At 36.8% G+C, this 20,517-nt stretch overlaps 1 protein-coding gene and 1 long non-coding RNA gene across 2 annotated transcripts; one reads left to right on the forward strand and one right to left on the reverse strand.

Moving 5' to 3' along the window:
* Positions 1-2,053: 2,053 nt before the first annotated feature.
* On the reverse strand, positions 2,054-5,803 carry LOC147502057 (putative mannitol dehydrogenase). The gene is made up of 5 exons (XM_086607024.1): positions 4,908-5,803; positions 3,987-4,100; positions 3,270-3,783; positions 3,034-3,187; positions 2,054-2,471 (listed from the first exon to the last, which is right to left on the reverse strand). The coding sequence occupies exons 1-5, from the start codon at positions 5,003-5,005 to the stop codon at positions 2,269-2,271; spliced, it is 1,083 nt and encodes a 360-aa protein (XP_086463150.1). The 5' UTR covers positions 5,006-5,803; the 3' UTR covers positions 2,054-2,268.
* Positions 5,804-6,993: 1,190 nt separating this feature from the next.
* On the forward strand, positions 6,994-8,091 carry LOC147502058 (uncharacterized). Its single transcript, XR_015219927.1, has 2 exons — positions 6,994-7,267; positions 7,969-8,091. It is a non-coding gene; the product is annotated as an uncharacterized LOC147502058 (long non-coding RNA).
* The last annotated feature ends 12,426 nt before the right edge of the window (positions 8,092-20,517 follow it).

Raw genomic sequence — 20,517 nt, forward strand, 5'->3', positions numbered from 1 at the left:
ACTCCACAACAACAAAGTCAGATTAGCAATTCCAAACTTGAATGCCCCACCAAAGGCCCAACTAGTGAGCGGTGGCCTGACCAAGAACCCCAGACCAGCAATCCGGAGAGGGGGTAGAAAATGGGAGAGAGCCATGGCTTTGAACAAACAAATCATAGAGCAAAACCAGAAATCCGGACATAAATGGCTGAACCCATGGCTTTGACGTCGATATAGAGATGTTCAACCAAGTAAAGCCAAAGTGAAACTAACACAACCAGCTGCATACCAAAAACCAACTAAACCCAACTTATTTAAGGTCTTGAGATAGTGTAAGATCTGCAAAATGTGGGAAGGTGGTTGCACCAAAGGAGACAACCCCAAAACCCACCACCAGATCCAATGAAAATGGAGACCAACATCGATTGATATAAACACTCCTACATACCAACAGAAAGGAAGAAGCTTTTTTTTTCTTCTTCATCACTTCCAATTAGTAGATCTACTGGAATAAAAAAGTTTTGGGTTGTAGAAGCTGGGAATGGTAAGGTAAAGACTGTGGAAAACTAAATAATTTGGATAGCTCTAGGTGGAGAGGAGAGTTTAAAGGAGAAGGGGGAAGGAGAAGGGGGAAGGAGAAGTGGAAAGGTCTGTTGTTCCCTGGAGGAAGGGTATCTCTACTCCCTCAAGCTTGAGAGAGATCGAGAGCGGAGGCTATTAAAGAAGTATTGCTGTTTTCAAATACTCAAACGAACAATTAAGTTGTTCCACTTAGATATTTCTTCATGGCATTTAGGACATGACATTTCACTAAGTGATCTTTTATCAAAGAACTTTCGGAAAAATATATTGTAGATATCTTATTTAAAATAATATATATATATCAATTAATAAATCAAATAACGATGAACAAACCTATGCAATTAATCCAATAAACTAATAAACTAGACTCTAAAACTAGTTGATGTAAGTTGCGATCCAATACTTAAATATTGACAAAATATTTGGTTACATAAAACATTTAAATTTTTTGTATTGGGAGGGGTTCTATGGACATATTTCATCTTAACAAACAAACTCAAAATCGTTAGGATATTTATAAGTTTTAAGTTTTGGATCAGGCTAATTTTTTGTAGATATGATCTCCTAACTATTCTAAACATTGTTACAAATAATCTAAAAAATAAAAAAAAAAATCAAACTTGCCAAATGTAGTTAACAATTTACAAAATTTGGCTAATTGTAGACCGTTCATTTTCACCATTTTTGATACTATATTTGGCAAGTTTAGAAATTTTTGATTTTTTTGATTATTTGTGACAATGTTGAAAATAGTTAGGAAATTATATCTACAAAAAATTAGCCTAATCCAAAACTTATAAATGTCCTAATGATTTTGAGTTTGTTTACAGATAAAATATGTCTCTAGAACCCCTCCCTTTTATATATAAGATAACAAATGTTTAATTAAAAAGAAAACAAACTACTTAAGCTTGTGTAGTTGTGTGCACTCTAGTTAAGTTCATTCAGATGAAAACTTGTAGTGGTCACCTGCTCACCCTGGAACTAATTCTTGACTCTGCCACTATCTGGAAGCAAACATCCTTTCAAACGGGTGATATCCCCTTAGAGCATTTCCAATGCAGGTGGATATTTTTTCCCTCTTTTCATCTATACGTAGGCATGAAAAACAAGGTGAAGCCGCCGAATGCAAAGGTGAATATTAATTTCGGACGGGATGTTGACGTAAAAAATTGACGAATGAAACAAAATAAAAAAAAAAAACGGTCCGCCGGAATGGAACATTGGAACATTCCATTTTAAAAAAAAAACACACAAGACGAAATCCAACATCCCGTCCGAAATTCACAAGTCAACCACTATCTCGGAAGGTTTTGAACAAAAAAGAGATGACTATTTTCACAAACCCATAATCCACCTGCATTGGCCATACCCTAAAAGAATAACATTTTACCTTCTGCAAGAAGAGTGGCTCACTTAGCAGCTTTTGAAAAACAGTCTCAAATGCTTGAACACAAAGTTTGATTAATATGACATAGGAAATACCAAAGGATTTGTGTGCTTAAACAGAGCTTAATAGAAAAAATTGTTTACAATCCAGTTTAACAAAACAGTGATATTTGCTATTAGTAAACAAACAACAATAACACTACAGCAACCACATTAAATCCAATAATGTGGAATATCACTACCAAATACTATATATAGCCTATCAAAACACTCAACACTAATATAACGTTGGGCCAAAAAAAAATTTGAACCGATTAACTACTCTTTCTTTAAAGTGTTCTCGACATCAATGACAAAGCGATATCTCACGTCAGCCTTGGCAAGACGCTCCATGGCGGTGTTCACATAGCCCATCGGAATGACCTCCACATCTGCTCTTATATTGTGCTTTCCTGCAAAATCAATCATCTCTTGTGTCTCTTTCATTCCTCCAATGCAACTTCCAGCAATTAGCTTTCTCCCTGCATGTTCAAAACATAGTACAACGACCCAAGTAAGTTTAACAGAATAAATGATTGCACTGACTTTTAGTCCATGTCCTAATATTGCAGAATCATTATGCTCACTAGTTTTGAGCACGTGGCTACGCCACTCTGCCACAATTTGCATTGACCAATTTTTCAAAAAAATTCTCAATACATTTTTGCCCCTAAAACATAACAAATATTAAAATAATATAAAAACAATTATATTTTGTAATTGAAGATGTAAAATAGGGACAGAATCGTCCAATAGTTTGTATTGATAGAGACATCTCAATCAAAAAGTTGGCCACGCCATCAATAAAGTAAGTTTCATTTTTTACCTTTTAGCCCCTAAATAAAACAACTATTACATTTATATTTAGCTGACTTTTTTATATTTTAAAATAGAAATTGAGGGTAAAATCGTCTGAATTGGTGCGAACGGAATTTGCCACGGCCACGCCTCATTACAGTGTAGAATAGATAATTGTAAACACATTTGGAATGCTTTTATATCATCCCTATATTAATAATAAAGTAATGGTACAGTAAACCTTACCCATGAGCAACGGGAAAACAGGTAGCTCGAGCGGTTTGTCTGGTGCACCGACCATTATAATCTTTCCATGAGACTTCAATAGACCAATCAATGGCAGTAGAGAATGTTGTGCTGAGACGGTGTCAATGATACCATCCATTGTTCCCATGAATGCCTAAAAGATACAAACATTAACATGAGGCATGACTACCACCACAAAACACACTTCTGCTGTGAACAAGACAAATATTCGTTACCTGCATTTGCTCCTGATCTCGACTGACCAAAAATGAGTCTGCACCAAGATGCTCAGTTGCTTCCTTCTTCTTAGCAGGGGAGGTGCTGATTACAGTAACCTTAGCACCAAAAGCCTTTGCAAACTTCACAGCCACATGCCCGAGACCACCTAGTCCGACAACACCCACATGCATCCCAGGTTCACTAAGTCCGTAATATTTCAGTGGGCTGTATACTGTAATTCCAGCGCATAATAGAGGAGCACTTGCATCAAGTGGCAGGTTGTCTGGGATCCGCACCACATAGTGCTCATTGGCAACCATGGAATCAGAATATCCACCATATGTCATGGTTCCATCATAGTATTTCCCACCATAGGTGAAAATCATCTTGGGACAGTAATTTTCAAGACTTTTATTGCAGTTATCACAGGAATGGCAAGCCCCAACCAAGCATCCTACACCAACCTTGTCTCCAACTTTGAATTTGGTTACCTTGTTCCCCACCTCTGTCACAATGCCTACAATCTCATGCCTGCACAATAGACCATAAAGGATTCAAACACCATCTTACTATTTTCACTACTTAATTACTTTGACAAGTAAATATCATATTTAGTTGATGTCATATAGTGTTTGTTTAACAGACAACGCTAAAAATATATTGTGCCATATGTGTTCTTAATAAGAGTGAGAGCTGAGAATGACAAAAGCATGAAAGAAAGGAAAATAACTTACCCAGGGACCATAGGGTACCGAGACATGCCCCATTCGTTCTTAATGCTGTGAAGATCGGAATGACAGATCCCACAGAACAACACTTTGAAGGCTACATCATCTTCTCCAGTATTCCTATATAACAAACAATTCGACCATCAAATGAACAGTGGCTATCATTTTACTTCAGTTTGATTAATAAAAAAGATAATCACATTATCACATAACATGACTGTTGGCAGCCCTATAGCATAAAAGCCATTGCCGGGATTGTGCTTAAATGAACAACATGGTCAATTACTGCCGCTCTAAACCACAATATAATTATAGCAGAAATGTTAAAACACAATCCTGAAGGCTATGATATGCTGACTACGAAGAAAAAAAAGAAAAAAACTCCTAATTGACGACTATTAATTCGTACTGAGATACACAATCACTTGTATCTCAACGCAAGTCAATGTTTTGTATCTAATGAGTCCAAATAGGGAGTCGATTTCAGGGTGCTCGAGTAAAAACAATTTACATAATTTATAATCACATCGCCCATATTCAGATTCAAGTATGTTTCAACATTATGTATCCCAAGCAAGTATTCGGTTAGAATCATAGTACAAAATATCGTCACGAACGAACAGATAACCAAAAAAAAAAATCTTTTCCGTTACTAAAATTTTGTTTTCTTTTGTAAATTTTTTTTAGTGAAGATAAAGTTATCAATAACAAACAAAAAAGAGGACAGAAATTCAAAAAGCAAAGAGATAAATAAATAAAAACTGGATTGATGACATAAAAGGATATAATATCATCAATCTCTACTAAAAAAATATAGGGGTAAAATAGTCAAAGTAAAACCAAGATAAAAAAAAAAAAAAAAAAAAAATTATCACTGTTGCGGGACTGTAGAGGAGGGTCGCGGATTTTAAAGTAGTTTAGATATACCTTCTGGAGAAGTGGAAGGGAGAGAGAACACCAGTGTTATCTCTTGCTGCCCATCCAAAAGCTGCTTTTGGGTGTTGTGTTTCTGGAGATTTCGACATTATTCTTCTTTTTGTTTCTTCCTGTTTTATTTTACAAGAATTAGAGAGAAGCTAGAGAGTTACAGAGCAAGATTGAGAACGCGGAAGTGTATGTGAACTAGGGTTTGTTTACGTTTAAATAGAGCTAGAGAAGGAGTTTCTGGAAGGCTTTGATAAATAATAGTGACGTGATCAGTGATGATGTTCCAATAAAATTTGAGGTGGTCTGAACTCTGAACTCTGAAGTTGGACACTTTTTGGCTTGATGGTCACGAAATTTTTGGATCCAGATTCCACATGCTTTTCTAGATAAAATCTCTGCCTTTTGATTACCTATGTGAACTCTTGACCCTTTAAAAGTACCCATGCGAGCGATTGACTCGAGCTTCTAGTCGGTCCTCGGGTTACAAAATTTTCTTGATTTTTTATTCTAAATTTCTAATACAAAAAAATTAGGTAGGTGTCTCACAAAACTAAGGTCGGAATTCAAGCTAAACGAGCCGAGCTTTACTACATTTAAGTTTGGCTCATTAATTATATGAGATTTAAATTGAGCTCGAGCTCGGCTCATATCGTTAAACGAGCGAACTCAAGCCGAGTTTAAACGAGCTGAGCCCGAGTGGCTCGGTTATTTTACACTACAAATATACTATTTGATATAAACACGCTGAGCTTTGTCAAGCTCATTTATTACACGAGTTTTAATTTGAGCTCGAGCTCTGCTCATATAGTTAAACGAGCGAGCTCGAGCCGAACTCCGAACCGCTCGCCTCGAATTCCACCCTTACACAAAACCTACAATAGAAAACTTATTGAGGCAAAATTTTGAATAGAAATACAACAATACATAGAATGTAGAATATGATCACGTATAATGAAAAATTATAGAAGTATTATGTATGTGAGCTCCATTAGGACTTAATATTGACATTCAGAAAAAATGGGCTCGTCTTTATACCTGCTCATTAGATCATGAAAGTCTTGATGACTGATTGCAACTGCTATAATGAAAATGGACTGATGTGAGCTCCATTGACCCAATTGTAATATCAAATGTTATGACTTTAGCTCTATAAAAGTATAAAAGGATGACCCACATATTAATGAAAACAATTGGCACTTGACATATTTAAGTAAAATGGAAGGGACAGAGCGCGGTGAAAATTTCAACTTTGGTGTGTACAGTTGCAATCAGTCATCAGGACTTTCATAATCTAATGAGCAGGTATAAAAATGAGCCCATTTTTGCTACAATTGTCTAATGCTTAGTTTGTTTCTGGCCAAATAATTTTTTTAAAGACGAGCCCATTTTTGCTGCATTTGCAATCAGTCATCAAGACTTCCATGATCTAATGAGCAGGTATAAAGACGAGCTCATTTTTGCTGCAATTATCTAATGCTTAGTTTGTTTCTGGCCAAATAAAAATTGTCATGTGGTGATTGTGGTCATTGATAACGAAACTAAGAGTTTTACTCTGTTCCTCACGATAGTGACCCAATAATAACTTTGTTAGTCTGTAGTCTGTACAGTAGTCAGGTCAACTACATACCACTAGGGCCACCATAAAACAATTGTTTAATTGTTTTGATGTAAAAAATTATTATGGAAGGAAAGTAGTTGTTCCTCCCCTCCCCCACCCCCAGTCCCCCCACACAAGAAAAAAAAGAAAATTGCCCCGGCCCAAATTATTTTTCACTTATTTTTTTTGATAAAACCACAAGTTCACTAATTAATATAAATGGAAAATGGAAACTTCCAAAACCAAAATGTACAAATTTAGTAATACGTTTTTTAAGACCATTGAATTTGGATTTGTATCCGGGTAATTTTGGACACATCCATAAAAACATTCTCAAACCCCAATTTTAAAATAAATAAATAAAATGATTTTAGACACATTTAGCTTCCTAAATTACCCTTTTTTTTATTAGACGTATCCAAGATATTTATTGAATATGTAGACGAAGATGACGTGTTTAACCTAGTATCCTACGTGATTCACTTGTAAAAGAAGATGACGCCTTGCCAGTGGATAGAGTATGACTTCCTTTCCGAATGAGCTTATTTTCTGACCTCACGTGCGCCACGATCTAACTGATGGGAAACAATGGTTGATCTAGCTGAGCGATCTGTAACCTCCTTTGAGGAGCTAGCTCTGATGGTTTGCCTGTTGAAGTACATCTACTTTGTAGATATTTTTTCAGTTGTTCGTCTCCAACATTCCGCTGAGCTGGGTTGCCTTCCAAGTTGATTGCTTACAAGGAATTGTAGTTTGCTTAGGGGTGATTTCGGATCGGATCGGATCGGATTGGATAAAGGGCTTTCGGAAAAATTTCCAATTTTTTCGGATGACAATATCTTTTCCAAATCTGATCCAATTTTTTTCGGATGACAATTTTTTTTTCGAATTCGGAAAGTTCGGAAAATCGGAATTTTTTTGAAAATTTCGAAATCCGCAAAATATGAAAGTAAATCGGAAATTTGAATTATATAATCAGATTCTTTTTTAGAATAACCATTTTTTATCCGGTTAATACATTCATTTATCAATCATTTTGAAATGTATTAATTCAGTAAACAACTTAGACCTTTTAATACGTTCATTTAGCAAAAAAATTCTTCGGGTTAATGTATTAATTCAGTAAATAGGAATATGGGACAAATTGAGACATGTATTACAATGACAATATTGATTTCTTGAAGTTGTGAGAGAGACAATGTTCTATTTCTCTAAGGTTTTTATTTAGTTTGTAAACTATATATAGTTTTAATTTAGTAACTATATGAAATAGACCACTATATGTTAAAAATTCAGAAATTAATCGGAAATCGGATCGGATCGAATTTTGAAAACACATCCAATTTCGATCCAATTATTTTTCAGAAAAATCGGATATCGGAACACAAATATCATTACCAAATTCGGAAAAAATTGGGGTTAGGAAAAAAGGAAAAAGAGACCCTAAGTTTTTTGCAAGCTTAGCCGCCCGAACATTTTCTTTGTTGAGATTTTGTTGAAGAGCAAATCTACGATGTTAAGTTTTAAGAGTCGATGAAGCCCTTCCACCTCACTAAATTTGTTACCAGCAAGATATAGTTCCTTTAGGCTGAGTCCAATGACTCCCTATCCCTTTAAAAGTAGAGCTAAAGTCAATAGATTTTACTCTCTATCATTAATTTCCTCTTTATATATACAAATGATTTTACTCTCTATCTCTATTTTACTCTCTATACTATAAAATAGATAGAAGTAAAATCATTTGTATATATACATAGAAAAATAATGATAGAGAGTAAAATATGTTGATTTTAGCTCTATTTTGTTGACTTTAGCTCTACTTTATTGACTTTAACACTACTTTTAAAGGGATAGAGAGCCATTGGACTCAGCCTTAGAGATGGACATGAAGCTAGCCCTTCAAAAAAGAAAAGTTGGGAGTTAATTAGCCGAGGAACTCAAAATCTATTACGACGTCAATCCGGACACAGGTGGCACTTGTTTTTAGGGGAACTGATTTACTTTTTTCCTTTTCTTGAAGGTATAAAAGATCACTAGTATACTAGCATAAGATATAGATAACCAACAAAAAACAACACAGGAAAGAAGCAACAAAGTTCAATAAAATTCAGCCTTAGATAACCTCTGTTGTCAGTGACGAGGCAAGGCACTATATTTCCTACAAACGCCTTGGCGGCGCCGGACTAAGCCTTTGACGCCATGCCCACAACAATTTTAACTAAAATTGACGCCTTGAGTGCCTCAACAGAATTGGCGCCTCGGCAGCCCCTTGGACAGCATTGCGGATAACACAAAATCCCAAGAGAAGTGAATAACTCAAAAGGATCCCCTCCCTTCCAACAACTCAAAAGGAAACACATCCCTCCATCGCTTCCAACAACCCAAAAGGGGTCTGATCCCTCCCTCCGAACAACTGAAAAGGGATTCCCCTCCCAGCCTCTCTACGTCCTTGGATCTAACACACAGAAAGGTGACATCCACGAGGGCTTCATAAGGCGGTAATGGAATATAATATATTGAAAAGATCGAGATATAAAGAAGAACTTGAATAGATTATAGTAAACAAACTTCAGATGGTTAGATGTCTCACAAAACCTATAATAGAAAACTTATTGACCGTATAATGAAAAATTCTAGAAGTAATATGTATGTGAGCTCCATTAGGACTCTTAAAAGGAATTTTTTTCATAATGAAAAGCTACCTTAATGATTTCTTTCCAATTTTTTTTAGTCACAATTAGTTTTTCACACTAGCTGACAAAAGTTTGTAACTGTAGGTTAGTTGTGCACTCGATCATGAGCATTTGGTAGTTTTGTTGTTACCAACGACAAATGGTAGGTCTAGGTTTTTCTTCTTTTGTAAATTGGAAGAAATTATCACTATTTTAAAAATGATATGGGAGCTGTTAATGCACAAATTTAACCAATCCGTAATTTGGGCATTACACCATATATGATCTTAGCTTGGTAGAGATCCATTGGAAACGTATTTGATCAGTAAAGATTACACATAATAAAGATAAATAGACACAATAATTTAATTAGTTCGGCATAGTCGTTTACGTCCACAAAGTTTGGATAGTTTATTAATGGAGGTTACAGTTGCGGTGATTACAATGATTTGAGTGTGTATAGAATGAGTTCATAATTTACCCCATTCTATGTACATGTGTTAAGGCATTGGAAACCATTAAAAAGTGAATGAAAAGATACAGAGGAAGCCCCCGCCCTTTGAGAGTGTGGAGATATGTCATTTATGTAGCTGTGATTGATGGAGCGAACAAGTGTTGACTTATGCAAATAGTATGTTACCACTTGTGTAGTAGGTGTAACATGTGAAACAAGTGGCAACATGTGGGAGATAACAGCGCTTTTCCTCTTCCTTTGGGGCTACCTCGCTGGCCATAACTTCAACTAACCCTCCTCCTCCCTCTCTCTTCCCCCCAAACCCCTTCTCCTTTTCCCCCATCCCTCCCCCTAACCCAACCCCCCCCCCCCCCCCCCCCCCCCCCACCCCGCGTTTCTTGTCTTCTTTTGGTTCTTCCACAACGCTGATTCCTTTTATGGCTTGGAGCCAAGGCCTGGCCTGAGGATAGTGGGGTATCTATCTCTGGTTGTTAGGTGTTTTGGGCTGGCAGCTGAATAGGGGAACCATGAGCATCTTAACTGAGATAGAAATAGTCCAGAAAGAAGACAATTGCAACACCAATCAGATTGAGGCCCTTCAACAGAACATGAAAAACCTATTCTTTGGAAAGAAAAGGACTAAAGTTATAGAGATTAACTGCATTAATATAGAGGAAATCGTCATTGAGGAGCTTACTCTGATTGGAAAGTTTCTTGGTAGATACCCAATAAAGCTGGAGGAGGTCGGAAAAGATATCTATAGAATCTGGCAAACAAAAGGCAGAATAACTCTTGAGCGCCTGGATAGGGAACATGTAAAGATGGTTTTTGAATCTGATAAGGAATGGCAACATGTGCTACACAATGGCCCGTGGATGCTGGAAGGTCAGGTATTCTCTGTAAAGGCATGGTGAAGAGGATGGAGTTTAGATGACTACCAGTTTGATCTAGTCAATTTCTGGGTACAAGTTTGGGATCTTCCAAAGGAAAGAATAAACAAGGTTAATGTCTGGAAGATTGGGGCTGGGCTGGGGAAGGTCTTGGAAGTGGACATATCTTGTCCACTTGAGTTCAACCAACAGGTGGCTCGGATCCGAATAGAGATGGATGTTAAAGAAAGACTGCAGAAGGACCAATAGATCAAGTTGGAAATAGGAGAAGAGATAGTGGTTAGATTTAAGTATGAGAAGTTGGAGATGTTTTGCTATTTCTGCGGCGTTATTGGGCACGACCAGCTAGCATGTAGACTGTGCAATCAACACCGATATGATCTGATGAAATGTGGAAGGTCTCTGAAGGATGTCAAACAAAATTTTAACAGCCAAATTAAAGCTATTAAGTTTTATAATGGGGTTGCTTTTACAGGGAAACAATCTCTCATTATAGTTGGGATCCCATCTAAGCTACGTTTTGAAGAAACTCCGACATCGGAAAGAATGTTCTGGGAATATGGTGGCCGGAAAAATATGGTAAGGAATAAACAGGACAGCTGGGTAGGGCCTATGGCAGCTGACACAGGGGAAGAAAAAGACAAAAACAAGGAAGGAGCAGTGGAGTCAGGAACAGGATTCAGAACTACAGTCTCAACGGCTACCCCAACGGATACCCCAACGGATACCCCTAGTAAGCCAATGGTCGCCATGGGAGCTGAGACCAATTCAAATGGGGAACAAGGACATGGGCCTCATGCCCAAAGGTTAGGAGTAAAGAAACAGGGGAGTGGGCTAAAAGACCTAACTGAAAGGGGGAAACACCTAAGCCCACAGGTTAACCAGCTGGGTCTAGATCTTGTGATGATGGATGCTCGAGCGACTTTGGGCTTAGTCCACTCTGGAAAGATTTGGGATGATAAGATGGAGGCCTCTCACGTAGAAGTGGTTTGGGATTTGGATACCTCTAATAAAGAAGATTAGGTGGAAGGAATGGTTGATAAGTGCAATAGGAGTAGGACAGAGGAAGATATATTAGGTGAACAAAGTGATTATCCATCTCCCAAAAAACCTACGCTTATTTTCAAAAATGGTTCCTCGAGCCTCAAAAGTTCTGTATCAGGCCAACCAAGCCAGAAGCTGCATATGCAAGAGGACCAAGCTGGCAAGCAAGCAACCAACCACAATAGACCAACATGTGGTAGAGGCTTTAAACTCATGGTTTCCCGAGGTGGAAGAGAAAAGGGCTCCAGAGCTGAGCTTAAAGCAAGGCTGGAAAGAGACGAAAGGGAGCAAGGAGAGATTTTTAAAAGAAAAGAAAAGAGAAAATTAGATCTGAGTTGTCTCAAGGAATGGGATATGGTGATGAATGGGGGAGTTGGATGGGTTAGGAGAAGCAAAAGGGTAGTAGAACAAAGGTCAAAGAAAGCTAAGCAAGAGGCAGCTGAGATGAGAAATCAGGGGAAAGGGCACCTTCTGATTCCCGAAAATGATCATATAATGCAAGTATCGAGTGATTCAGCCATATCTAACTCCTCAGAGAAGTATATTGATATTGTTTCTACTACAAATCCTACCCTAACTGTATCGGAGGAGACGATGGATACAACAGCAAATGAGTCAGGAATTTCAGAAGAGATGAATGGGGAACATCAAGTACCAATGGTGTCACACCCCGAATTTCGACAGAATTCGGAAAAAACAATATTTGTTCCCGACTCTTCGATCTTCGAGGTGTGACGCACTCTCAACTCCTAAAAACCCATAAATAGTTTAAATATGCGGATAATTTAAAAACCAATAAAAATTTCAAACTTAAACAAAAGTCATCTTCATTATAAAAATTTACAAATGAAAATGCAAATAACTTTATCTCAACTGAAAATCTATATCACCTCAAAGGAAAACAAAGCATATCTTGAAATGTGACGCTAACGCAAACCACGAGCAGCAACCAATCTTCTTCAACACTAAACCTGTCAATACTTATCAACTATATATGTTCATTTAATGAACACACCCGATAAACAAACATGCAAATCGGGTCAGCATTATAAAAATGCTGGTGTGAGTAGCTCTAAAATACAATATATAATTATACATATACATACACAATCCTTAAGGTAGTTTGTTTGTCACCTCAATTTCGGCTGCATCGGGAAAAACATTATTTGTTCCCCGATTCTTCGATCTCAGGAGGTGTGACGACTCTCAACTTCCAAAACCCATAAAAAGTTTTAAATATGCGGATAATTAAAACCAATAAAAATTTTAACTTAAACAAATGTCCTCTTCATTACAAAATTTACAAATAAGATTAGGTTACAAATCTCTTTTCAATAACTCCTTATTTAACATTACAAATGAAAGTACAAATACATTGTCTCAGGTGAAAATCTATATCACCTTAAGGGAAAACAAAATACAAATGCTACTTATGAAACCCCCACCTTCTTCAACACTAAACCTGTCAAAACTTATCAACTATGTTCATTGAATGAACACACCCGATAAGCAAACATGCAAATCGGTCAAGATTATAAAAATTTGGTGTGAGTAGCTCTAAAACAAAATATACTTATACAAATATATCCATAATCCATCGTAGGTTAGTTCCTCCACCGAGGTTTTAACTTTAAGCGACTAATACAACATCCTTAAGTACAATAATCTAAAGGGTAGTTCCTCCCTCGAGGCTTTAACTTCCCACTAACCACACAACAAACTATCGCATCATAAATAAGGCATTTAGTTCCTCCACGAGTTTTTAGGTTATAACTAAACTATGACCACCAAACATATACAATCATCTAAGATATATTATTTACCAACATATTACCATAATTATATTAGTTTAGACTTTCTTTTGTGTCCCTAAAATCACGTCAGATCTATGTCTTACCTAGTTTTCCGGCTACCACAACAACCTATTTAACATGTACATCCACATCCGCCCCCTTACATAATGAACCACTCCGTCGTAACCACCACTCGGCGGGATGCCGCGACCGGGTAAATCCTCACCGCGGAAGCAATTATGTAAGTAATCGCCACTATTCGGCATAAAAATATTAGCGGCATCATCGTTCTATTTTTGCGAGCGGAATAATCCGACCAACTATTCGGGTTTTCGCCCGGAGGGCCATTCAAATTTTCTTGAAGCGAGGAAGAAGGGCGGGCGCCAGGCCATTGATTAACTAAACGCCGGGAGGGCCAATCACATGAGTTGTGGTAGTCGGGGTTCTAGGATTTTCGTTACGTAATTTATTCAGTGTGTCATCGTTAATGACTCATAAACATTCCACTATATCACGCGCGGTGTCAATTACCTTATTGCACTAAGCCATAATATTTAGAAACATCTCAATTATATCTCATAACCAAAATTCATTCTTTCACGTGCCAATATATTATTGCACTACACCCACACCCCGTGGCAAACATTCACCAATACTATGCTACATCATAGTAGCATCTTACATATATAATAATGGGTTTGATATACATTTCTCCAAGATATTGCATTAATATATATATATCCCAACATATTATATCATGTCACAATGCTTCAACGTTATCACATACATTTTGATAGCATATTAGGAATATAATGTCTCCTAACATCTCAATATCGTCACGTGTCAAAAATACACAACATCAAGGTCAAATCTTTCTTAGATAATGACCACCAAATTATACAAGCTTCCACAAAGATTTTATTACTATATGTGTCCATATAATATACACATAAAACGTAGGTCCACGATCTACAATCAAAGCCCAATATATACATGCTTTACACTACACACATCAAATCTAAATTAGATAATGACCAACCAAGTTATACAATCTCAACAATATTTTATTACTATATTTATCCATATAATCAAATATGTGAAAAAATGGAAAAGTCAACATTCCCAGTCAACGGTCAACAGTCAAAGTCAACGGTCAACGGTCAAAGGTCAACCCATCATGGTCAAGGTCAAACTCAACATGTCATGGTCAAAGTCAAAGTCAACATGTCCTGGTCAAAGTCAAAGTCAACCGTCAAGGTCAACGGTCGATGGTCAAAGTCAATTCATCATTGTCAAAGTCAAAGCTCGTTTCAGAGGTGTCGACGGGTTAGGTGGTCATAGCCATGGTTCATGGCTAGGTCAGTGCATGGGCTCGTGGGCTCATGACCAAGGTCATAGTCCGGACCTAACCGCCAAGCCCAAACCTTAGAACCCAAAGTCTAAAAGTCCACTTATTTATTCTAATTCGACCTATTGGATCTATTTTAAGTCCATGGATCGCCCAAACAAGACTAGAAACGGCCCCAAAAAAAAGCGAATCGCCCAAAACACAACCGAAGTTCGCCCTAAAAATTAAACCGCCCAATCAAAACTAAAGTGGTAGCTGGCCCCATCAACTAATAAAAATCGCCCATAGAAACAAATGAAAGCCCAACCAACTAAAACAAGATAGGCCCCAAAACCAAAACCAGCGGGTTTTGCCCAAGGCCCAAACCGAAATCAGCGTGTTCATCTTCTTCCCTCTCCACCAAAACCAGCCACCACACACCTCCACACAACCACCAATTTAACAAACCGAAAATGGAGAGGGTACAAACCCCCACCACTTTAATAAAACAAAAAACTCTAATTCATACAATCCTAACTTCATCAATTCTAGATCTAAATATCATTTCGCCACCATTAATGGTTCTTCCACCTCCACTCGACAGCCCCCAAGCACTTCAAACACACCCCTTCAATCCATCATCACTCAACCAACCAAAACAATCAACAAAACAATCAAAACATTAAAAATCGATTCTTTTCAAGGTGTGCGCCATTGATGGCGTCAACCACCTCGGCTGACCCTCCCACAACTCCAACATCCACACCCATCCATAGACCAACCCACCATACAAAAACAGCTCAAACCCAAGACAAATACATTCATAACCAAAAATTTAATGCAAGAATGGCCGAAATTTTTGATGAAGGGAGGAGGTTAGGGGCTCGCGCCTCCCTTCACCACCACCTACCGGTGTAGACAAGCATTACTAACAATCTACTAAGGTTTTAAACATTCACAAGTAATGATAGTATTTGAAGAGAAAACAAACAGAAAATGGACGATGAACAGAACTTAGTTTTGGGAAGTACAGTTAACTGTGTGTTTGTATACGGGAAAAACAGGAAAATAAACTACTCACGCACAACAGTTAACATAAACAGTATTGGCCGCCATTAACACATTGTTCAAAGCTTCCAACAGTTTAATTACAATCCGAACTATAACAAGGTTTAATAAAACAAAAAGACACGAAGTCCAACACAACAGTATAATGAACAGTAAAATTAGTGAAATCATAGGACAATAAAACGGTTTCGGTATTCAGGTGAAATAGCAAAATAGCTACTCAGATGAATGAGCGGCTACTTGAATTTCTCGAGTCCGAAGTTTAGCCGTTCCACCCACCCCAGAAATCCAAACTTTAAGCTCGCCTCCATTTTAATATTCTATTATTTCTCCTCAACCCTATTTTCTAGAAAATGTGTTTATATACTTGGGTCCTAAAACCCAAGCCCAACACCGACTTCGGTCCCAAAACCAGGCCCACGTATCCCGAGTCCGATCCGACGAATTTTGAAAATAAAATAATTAAATTAATTAATTAAATAGATAAAAACGTATTTTTGAAATACAGGCGTTACAGCTATACACATCTCAAAAGAATCTCGTCCCGAGATTCAGAAGTAAAGCTATACGAACAAAAACGTTGGTTATTAACTTAGAACCTATACAAGAATGCACGTTGATTAAACTTAAGCAAGATAACATTGATATTAATTATTTTAAATAATACCCGAATATATATCCTCATGCCATTACAAAACCTATTACAGTTTAACTGTCTATATTAAAACAAATTATTATTGTCCCTTAAATACAAGATAAATATATCATTACTCATAAGCATGCAATTTCTTGACACGTAGCAGACTCTACGAAAAAAAATAATATTCTACGTAACTAATCAATAATATGGAGAAAGTTCATCCCGGTATAAAATATTAGGGAGTCTTTCATTATCATGCACCAAAGAAAAATTTGTGTCATGATACACTTAAAATAAAAATCACTCATGTCATTGATACTACAATAAACTTTATATTACTTTAGTCATGCTCTCTAAATATTAAATTTAAAACAACCCTTGAATCCTAATTCATGCTTTTTGGATCAAATATAGCATTATCAAAAAAATAATAATTTCATATTCATCTATCAAAATCATATAGACTGAAACAAAACAATTCAGAATAAATACTCGAATATGCAAAAATCATGTGAAACTAATTTAACGATATTAATCAATTATATACGCACGGTAATAGTTCACTTATATACAATAATATAAAAATGTGTATACGCAAGTATACACCTCTCAAAAAGAATAGACGTGTATACGCAAGTATATACATCTCAAAAAGAATACACGTATATTTTATTATTATATTCAATCTATTTCTAACTAATCACCTCTAACAGATTAATCTCTTATACTTTAAAAATACTATCCATCCATTACAATGTAATGAAAGTGAGGCGAGATAGTTCCTCCAACACCGAGGCAATTAGTTCCTTACTCAGTACGTCACAAAGCCATCAGATAATACAACTCATTCAATCAGATTAAAATATCTCATTGTTTCTTGAATAATAACCTAACACTCAAATACAAAGTTCACAGACAGGGTGAAAACGAACATCAACAATAAAACAATATTATAACAGCACACATCATTTTGATCAAATCCATTAATCATTAACATATTACACATATAACCACTCATCATATGATAAGGAAAATTAAAAGCATTTCATATGCACTCCACAAGTAACTAATATAAATATACACATCACACGTACAAACCAATCAAGAAAAATATTGACTCTCTTTATTTCTATATCTCTTTTATTTTATTTGTAAAAATAAAACAACTAGCGGAAATAGTTTTAAAAATAATACTTCCTAAACACTACCCATAAACCACGATCCGAGAATCACCTAGACTCACCTAAGTCTAAGCTAACCAAATGCTCTGATACCAAACTGTCACACCTCAATTTAATTTCTGGCACTGAAAACATTATTTGTTCCGACTCTTCGATCTCAGAGGTGTGACGACTCTCAACTTCCAAAACCCATAAACAGCGGTTTTAAATATGCGGATAATTAAAACCAATAAAAATTTTAACTTGAACAAATGTCCTCTTCATTACAAAAATTTACAAATAAGATTAGGTTACAAATCTCTTTTCAATAACTCCTTATTTAACATTACAAATGAAAGTACAAATACACATTGTCTAGACCGAAAATCTATATCACCTTAAGGAAAACAAAATACATCACGAAATGCAATGCTAACATAAAACCACAAGCAAAGCTGACCCACCTTCTTCAACACTAAACTGCCAAAACTTATCAACTATGTTCATTGAATGAACACACCGATAAACAAAACATGCAAATCGAATTGAGATTATAAAAATCTTTGGTGTGAGTAGCTCTAAAACAACATATACTTATACAAATATATCCATAATCCATAATGGCAGGTTAGTTCCTCCACCGAGCTGCTTTAACTTTCAACGACTAATACAACATCCTTAAGTACAATAATCTAGGCGGGTAGTTCCTCCAATCAGCCTTTTAACTTCCCATTATCCACACAACAAACTATAATGATCATAAATAAGGCATTTAGTTCCTCCACCGGAGGCTTTAGGTTATAACTAAACTACTAAACCAAACATATACAATCATCTATCTAGAGATATATTATTTACCAACATATTACTATAATTATATTAGTTTAGACTTTCTTTGTGTGTCCCTAAAATCACGTCGTATCTATGTCTTACCTAGTTTTCGCGGCTACCACAATCGCTACCCAACAACATGAACATGTACATCCATGCCTCCCCTTACATAATGAACCACTCATGCGTAACCACCTCGCGGGATGCATGACACCGTAAATCCTCACACGGAAGCAATTATGTAGTAATCGCCACTATTCGGCATAAAAATATTGCGCATCATCGTTCTATTTTGCTAACGGAATAATCCAGCCCACTATTAAATTAATGCCAAAACCATTCACTTCATTGAAATATATATACGCCGAAGGCCATTCAGATTAGCCCCGAAACGCCAGAGGGCCAATCACATGAGTTGTGGTAGTCGGGTTCTAGGATTTTCGATTCGTAATTTATTATTGGTGTCATCGTTAATGACTCATAAACATTCCACTATATCGATGCGGTCAATTACCTTATTAAATTTAAGCCATAATATTTAGAAACATCTCAATTATATCTCATAACCAAAATTCATTCTTTCACGTGCCAATATATTATTGCACTATACCACACTCCCGTGGGCAAACATTCACCAATACTATGCTACATCATAGTAGCATCTTACATATATAATAATGGAGCGTATATACATTTCTCCAAGATATTGCATTAATATATATATATCCCAACATATTATATCATGTCACAATGCTTCAACGTATCACATACATTTTGATAGCATATTAGGAATATAATGTCTCCTAACATCTCAATATCGTCACGTGTCAAAAATACACAACATCAAGGTCAAATCTTTCTTAGATAATGACCACCAAATTATACAAGCTTCCACAGCATTTTATTACTATATGTGTCCATATAATATACACATAAAACGTAGTACAAATAAACAGTCCACAGTCTACAATCAAAGCCCAATATATACATGCTTTACACACTACTCACATCAAATCTAAATTAGATAATGACCAACCAAGTTATACAATCTCAACAATATTTTATTACTATATTTATCCATATAATCAAATATGTGAAAAACTGGAAAAGTCAACATTCCCAGTCAACGGTCAACAGTCAAAGTCAACGGTCAAAGGTCAACCCATCATGGTCAAGGTCAAACTCAACATGTCATGGTCAAAGTCAAAGTCAACATGTCCTGGTCAAAGTCAAAGTCAACGGTCGATGGTCAAAGTCAATTCATCATTGTCAAAGTCAAAATGTTCAAAGGTGTCGACGGGTTCGGGGTCATAACCATGGTTCATGGCTAAGGTCAAAGGTGCATGGCTCATGGGCTCATGACCAAGGTCATAGTCCGGACCCAACTGGCCAAGCCCAAACCTTAGAACCCGAAAGTCTAAAAGTCCACTTATTTATTTTACCTGACCCAATTGGATCTATTTTAAGTCCCATGGACCGCCCCAAAGACTAGAAACGGGCCCCAAAAGCGAAACCGAATCTGGCCTAAAACATTAACCGAAGTTCGCCCGAAAATTAAACTGAAACCGGCCCAATCAAAACTAAAGTGAGCTGGCCCCATCAACTAATAAAAATCGGCCCATAGAAACAAATGAAATTCCGGCCCATCCCAACCAACTAAACAAGATAGGCCCAAACAAAACCAACAGGTTTTGGCCCAAGGCCCAAACCGAAATCACTGTTCATCTTCTTCCCTTCTCTCCTCCACCAAAACCAGCCACCACACACCTCCACACAACCACCAATTCCAACAAACCGAAAATGGAGAGGGTACAAACCCCCACCACTTTAATAAAACCAAAAACTCTAATTCATACAATCCTAACTTCATCAATTCTAGATCTAAATATCATTTCGGCCACCATTAATGGTTCTTCCACCTCCACTCGACAGCCCCCACGCACTCAAACACACCCCCTTCAATCCATCATCACTCAACCAACCAAAACAATCAACAAAACAATCAAAAACATTAAAAATCGATGCATTGGAGAGCGTCAAGGCGTCGCCATTGATGGCGTCAACCACCTCAAACTGACCCCCCACAACTCCAACATCCACACCCATCCATAGACCAACCCACCATACAAAAACA

Source organism: Coptis chinensis, chromosome 4, assembly GCF_015680905.1.
Source record: "Coptis chinensis isolate HL-2020 chromosome 4, ASM1568090v1, whole genome shotgun sequence".
Taxonomy (NCBI): Eukaryota; Viridiplantae; Streptophyta; class Magnoliopsida; order Ranunculales; family Ranunculaceae; genus Coptis; species Coptis chinensis.